General features: G+C 40.9%; 2 protein-coding genes across 3 annotated transcripts; both read left to right on the forward strand.

Annotated features, from left to right (window-relative positions):
- The first annotated feature begins 110 nt into the window (after positions 1-110).
- LOC130418515 (probable G-protein coupled receptor 148) lies at positions 111-3,074 on the forward strand. Of its 2 annotated transcripts, none has more exons than XM_056744726.1 (2): positions 111-424; positions 966-3,074. In XM_056744726.1, the coding sequence occupies exon 2, from the start codon at positions 1,235-1,237 to the stop codon at positions 2,180-2,182; it is 948 nt and encodes a 315-aa protein (XP_056600704.1). In that variant the 5' UTR covers positions 111-424; positions 966-1,234; the 3' UTR covers positions 2,183-3,074. The 2 variants fall into 2 exon arrangements, with proteins under 2 accessions (XP_056600704.1, XP_056600703.1); XM_056744725.1 differs by having other exon boundaries at positions 1,147-3,074.
- A 189-nt stretch (positions 3,075-3,263) lies between these two features.
- On the forward strand, positions 3,264-4,676 carry LOC130418510 (probable G-protein coupled receptor 148). Its single transcript, XM_056744718.1, has one exon. It carries the CDS (start codon positions 3,377-3,379, stop codon positions 4,472-4,474), a length of 1,098 nt encoding a protein of 365 aa, XP_056600696.1. The 5' UTR covers positions 3,264-3,376; the 3' UTR covers positions 4,475-4,676.
- Positions 4,677-6,108: the final 1,432 nt, after the last annotated feature.

A 6,108-nucleotide genomic window follows, 5' to 3' on the forward strand; every position in this document is an offset into this window, starting at 1 on the left:
TTAAGATATCTCATGTAAACACGAGATATGCAAACAACCATCATATTTCTTGGAACATATGTACCTTGTTGTGCACAACATTTGCCTATGGACCGGTGGTCATGCCAACATTGCAAATTGTTTGTTTATTTATCGCTCCATCTCATTTATAGATGTATAAGCTTTAATCCCGGATATGAGGTGCATTGTAGTAGGGGGTAATAATGGTGTTATTGTTAGTTTATTTGAGCGGCCTGACATGGGGAGGCTCAGCACAATTTACACCAAATGCCGAGTAACCATGGAGCACATGGAGAGTGTTAGTGCCCTGTGATCATTTACGGATCTGTGCGCATCAGTGGAACGCCTGACGTCTGATAACAGGGGTAGAATCGGGAGGTATTGATTTGGGATGGCATTAGTCTGATGGAGGCCTGGATGAAAGGTAAGAGAGTCATTTTAACGTCCTTTTAATCGATTGTTAGTCAATATGTATCTATTTAGTTCTTGCTCTTTCAGGGGGAAAACACAAGTCACTCTGCTTTAGTCACGCTGGTTTTTAGATCAATGTATTTAGAAGTAATTCCTTTCTGAATTAGGTAGTATTTCCAATGTGTCTGAAGGAGCGTTCCCGAAGGTCTTTTCTCCCAACTGCAGTTAGATTTCACAATCAGAGCTGCCCTCAGTTAATCCTGGCGCTAGTGTGTTATTTGTTTGGTAGAGTTATTACTATTATCATTATTGTTACTATATTTGCACTTTTTCTGTTTTTTGCTGCTGTAAATTTCCCCACTGTGGGACAAATAAAGGTTTATCTTATCTTAAACAAGAAAAAACTTAACTTATTATAATTATATTGGATGAGCTTTTTAACTCTTGACAGAGAGATGACTAAGGTTGCCCTTTTTCTTGCTTGCTTTACCATGTTAAAGTGATTTTGTCGTTTAAACCTGTATGACTTTTCTTTATTCTGTGGAACACAAAAGAAGACATTTAAGAAACGTCTCTGTGGTTTTACAATGAAACAATTGGAATGGACGAGATATCTCCGTTTGTGTTCTGAAGAAGAAAGTTAAGCATCCAGCTTTAGAATCATTAAACAATAAAAAAAAATTTGGGGGGATGAACTATAATCTAATGTAATTTTTATTGTATTGGTTTATGTAGGTAAGCAAGCCATTGGGGTGTGACTTTGTTCCAGCATCATCGCATAAAGACTTGATTTCAAGAGTGATCGTTCTTCCTGTCCCTAAATATGAGTCAATCTCTCATTGTCAACATCTCGGAGGAATGGGCCAACATAATGAACAGCAGGCACATGGATCTTTTCCTCATCCCCACTGTTCTGCTGACTTCAGTCACTTTGCTGGTCAACCCCGTGTTGTTCCTATGCATACTGTGTTTCCCTTCGCTACGTAAGGAGAACCGCTACCTGCTCCTCGCAAACATGCTCATAGCCGACGTGCTCTTCCTCACCATCAACCTCACAGTGGTCTCCTGCAACACGGTGGGCAAGGACATGCACCACATTTTGTGCGAGTTCATGCTGTTTAGCACTGTGACGACGTATAGCTGTTCCTTGCTCACGGTCACATTGATGGTCGTCGACACGTACGTGGCAGTGCGCTGGCCTCTGCGTTACAATGAGATTCTACCCCCATGCAGAGCCAGAAAGATAATCGTGGCCTTGTGGGTGCTGTCGGCGGTGTGTCCCATGTCTTTGCTAGTGGTGTTTGATGTGTTCATCAACAAACAGTCTCGTCGAGTGTGTTTGGTGTTGATTACTCTGCATTCGAATCAGAATGTGACGACCAAAATTCATCTGTACTTCATCATTGCCGTCAGCCTGTGCACAGCGCTCATAGTGTACTGCTACGTCCGTCTCTACATCATCACTAAGACTTCTGGAATATGGCGGAATCGCTACTCCAGGGCACGTATGACGCTGTTGGCTCACGCTCTGTTGCTCATGATGTATTTCACTCCGGCGCTGGTCTTTTGGGTTGAGCTGGCTCTTTTACAGGGACATTATACCGTGAGCGAGGCCGCAGTGTGGATTAACCTGGTGAACATGAGCGTGCTAATGTTGCTGCCCCGCTTCTGCACGCCTTACCTGTACATCCTACGGTATCGGGAGATTTACAAGACTCTTCAGCAGGTGTTGTGGAAGAAGAGACATCTCGGTCAGATCAGGGCAGTCTAGACGTCAAGCGGAACTTGCACATCAACCCTGGAAAATGCCTGCTGGAGGGAGGATGCTGAAATGTGTTTTGACTGAGCCTTGCTGCGTCTCTACCGAGAAAGTGACTGAAATATGAGAAAATACATTTATATTTAAAGGTCCAATGTGTCATTTTTTGGAAGATCTATAAATAGAAATGCAATATAATATACATAACTAAATGAGGTGTATAAAGACCTTAAATAATGAAGCATTATGTTTTTATTATCTTAGAATGAGATATTTCGGAAAGCGCCATTTTGTTTCTATAGTAGCCCTAAACGGACAAACTTCTCTACAGAACGCTTTATCTCCTTCGGGAAAGAAGCGAAAGCGTGACGACATCTTAGTGCTTCGAGAGGGAGGGGTGGAGTGAGCCGCTGGTTGCAATTCGCAACCTCACTGCTAGATGACGCCAAATTTCATACACTGGACTTGTTAACATTTACCCTGGTTAATGTTTTGCAAAGCTGCAATTCTTCATACAATTATTTTGGATAAAAACAAAAATCAGTTATTGGAACAAATATACAAGTTGGTACATAATAAAGATTTTAGCAGTCGGGTATGATTTTGCAGGCAATATCAATTTTCTGTGTTCTGTAAATTTAAATGTCCTGCAATTTTCTGTTTCAAGCACAGGTGGTGATAGTGAGGCATATTTACAGATTGCATTTGTAAGTCAAATCAGACATTTCTTTCCAACTTTATGCAACTCTATAATCCAATTGTGATTCAAATTATTTTTCGCCAGCCATGTTTCGTACTGCTGTTTTGTTCACTGCTAAAATAAATGTACATTTCAGAACTGATTTTGTCTTTTCCAGTTTCCTATAAGAGATCAATCTTTAACACGTGTAGTACTTAGGCCTCTAAGTTAAACAATCAATCAGTCCAAAAATAACAGTGTAAATGTTACGTAATGATTGTGATACTAGGAAGACATATCAATATTTATGCCTTGAGTGTCATACTGATCCATTTAGCTGTGATGTTATATTTACCCGTTTCATGTTGTCTCCTTGGAGACGATCAACAAGCGCGTCTGCCACAGATCAACATCTGCACTGTTCTACTGTCCACGGAATCACTTACCACGGTTCACAGGAAGGAGACGCACATTAACCCGTCAGTGATTTTCTTTCCAGGACTGGACCCGCAAACACATGCTAAGAAATGGAAACTCTGATGGAGGGAAAGTCAGAGCATTTGTTCCTAGTTGCTGAAGATCTTTTCTTATCTCTGCTCTGCTCGTTTGGCGATTGGTACAACAGTTCGGGTCGAGCAGAGCATCACAGACATTCCCTCAAATCATCGAACTCCTCCGAAAGCCCCGTGGAGATTTTTGCACACGAGTGGCATGCGTTTCTACCTACCTACCACACGAAGGTAATCGAGGTGTGCCCCATTTTGGCCCTCTTGGCGATGCTGCTGACCACGCCGGTTCTTCTAATACGTATTCTGTCCCGGGTTAACCTGCGACAACAGACGCGCTACCTCCTCCTGGCGAATGTTCTCCTCAGCGACCTGCTCTTTGTTTGCATTAACATTGTGAGTACATGCATCAACTCTGCTGGTGTGCTCATGACGGAGTGGCCCTGTGCCGTGGTCCTCTTCCTGTCGGGTGTCCTGTACAGCTCAGGAGTGTTGAGTGTCACGGCAATGGTGTTGGATACCTGCTTTGCGGTCTTGGCTCCTCTTCGCTACCTGGTGTGGTGGCCTGTTTCCCGGACCTACGAAGCGATAGCCGCCATCTGGGCGGTCTCTGTCTTCTTCCCCGCAGCATCTGTTGGCATTTTCGTCTGGTACCATAGTACAGGCCCTTGCGCTGTCCACATATGCTCCCTGCCTTTACTGATGGTTTTGACCGTGAGTCACCTACGCCCGCTGTACGTCTCCATGTTGCTGACGGTGGTTGGTATCCTCGTCATACTCCTCCTTGTGTTTTTTGGTTATCTCCTCCTGTACTGTTGCACCCGGAGTTCAGCATCTTCCCGCGCTAGAGGAACTTTCCTCATCCATTATTTCCACTTGTTCCTTTCATTTTGTCCCATTTTGGTTTTAGTGATCGAACTGATGCTATACAGCCATCAGAGTGAGACTTTAAACCTCACAGCCAACCTGTGGGTGTCCCTGGTGGTGTGTAACGTCTTACTAATCCTGCCCAAAGGCTTGGCCCCTTACCTGTACGGTCTCCGCTATAGACAACTGCGCGAAGTGCTGCTTCGGTTTTTTAGACTGAAAAGGGAAAGAACCATCACACCTGTGGTATGAAGATCACACCGTTTTGGGCGAAGAAGTGATTTGTTCAGATTCTGAACTGAGGCTGTGAAAAAGACTTGAAAGGGTTGCTGTGCTTTTTCCCAACAGTCAAAACATTCTGTTAGCCAGCTCGACTGGAGTTTTGTGTACAGAAGAAAAGCAAAGCTAATGAGATTAAAAGGTTTATGACACAGGTGAAATTAAAATAAGGGTGATATTTACAGCATTCACACTATTATTGTCAGAATGAATGTATCTGAAAATTGAATTGATAATTGTGACTTTTATGATGTATCAGATGCTTTGTATTTTTTCATAAACTAAATAAAGATAATTACCAATAAAAGATTGGTCCAATTTTAATTTTTAAATATGCTTATTTCAGCTTTCCTCCCCACTTTCCTAACAAAAATGGTATTGTGGAGTACTACTGTAAAGTATTGGTATATAACAGCAATACCATGGCGTTTTGTCATGTGTAGGCTACAATCAATGTGAAAATTACCGACATGTCATGCAACACATATTGGATGTTGTACAAATGAAAATATATATGCTGTAAATATAGTTGCTGCCTTCTATTTTGGCCAGTGGTAAGTCGATATAACTTGAAATTAAGTTATTATAACTTTTAAAAAGTTGAAATTGCTTATTTGAATGCATGAAAGAAATTGTAAATTTTTGCATGTAGTCTGCAAGTTACCACTGTAAAGATTTAACAGTGTACACTGATTTTCCTTCTTTTCAGATGCCAGTGATGGCTAGAAAATATTTTTCGATAGTCACGTTACTCCACGTCTCAGAAATATTTGTGGGCAATGTTTATAACGGAACAAAACAATATTTACCAGAGAAATGATCTAATGCATCCTCTCATGAGGTTGTTTTCCTTACATTCTGACATAAAACAAACTTGATCAAAACATTTTGTCATCCATTTTTGTTTTAGTTGTGAAACGATTGTTTTAGATATCGGTGCTATTCATAGTCGTGATTTTGTGGCATAACCACAAGATGGCGCAGTTTACACTGTGTCAAATGGCATGTTTTGTTTTGGACAATTTAAAAAAATGTCGTATACAAGTGACAAAACGGGGTTATTACATAATATGTATACTTTTATTTGTTTTTCATATCCATCTTAACATAGTACAATATCAGTGTAGTACAATTAGAATATATCGGGAAGTTCAAGTTCAGCCGTAAATTACGTCACGATTTGTTACCCAATCGAGAGAACAATGCGTTGTTGACGGCATATGAGTGTTTTTCAGTTTGGAAAGAACCATATTACCAAACTTTAAGACAAAAATAAGTAAATAATACAAGGAATGTATTGCCTTTGTTGTAACTTTCAGTCTACTTTTATTTTATTGTAAAGCAACATTAATATTCCGATCATGTTATAGTTTAAATGACTATTAAACGTGTTCTACAAACGAAAAACAACATTTCATAATCATAATCGGAACTATTATTCCTCATTTCTCGGCTGTTGGGGTTTTTGTTTGCAAACAACGGACAGCCACATGGAAACTGTGGCGCTGTGGACTATGGGATATGATGTTGTTGGTTAGTTTAATGGCATGTGATTACAGGTTGATAGAACTACAGTTCCCGTGAGCACTGTGGTGAGCAGCTGTCAG

This window comes from Triplophysa dalaica, chromosome 3 (genome assembly GCF_015846415.1).
Source record: "Triplophysa dalaica isolate WHDGS20190420 chromosome 3, ASM1584641v1, whole genome shotgun sequence".
In the NCBI taxonomy this organism is placed as follows: Eukaryota; Metazoa; Chordata; class Actinopteri; order Cypriniformes; family Nemacheilidae; genus Triplophysa; species Triplophysa dalaica.

Bases quoted from the DNA above. Each gene is read 5' to 3' on its own strand.
- LOC130418515 (XM_056744726.1), top strand. From the start codon at position 1,235: ATGAGTCAATCTCTCATTGTCAACATCTCGGAGGAATGGGCCAACATA.
- LOC130418510 (XM_056744718.1), top strand. From the start codon at position 3,377: ATGGAAACTCTGATGGAGGGAAAGTCAGAGCATTTGTTCCTAGTTGCT.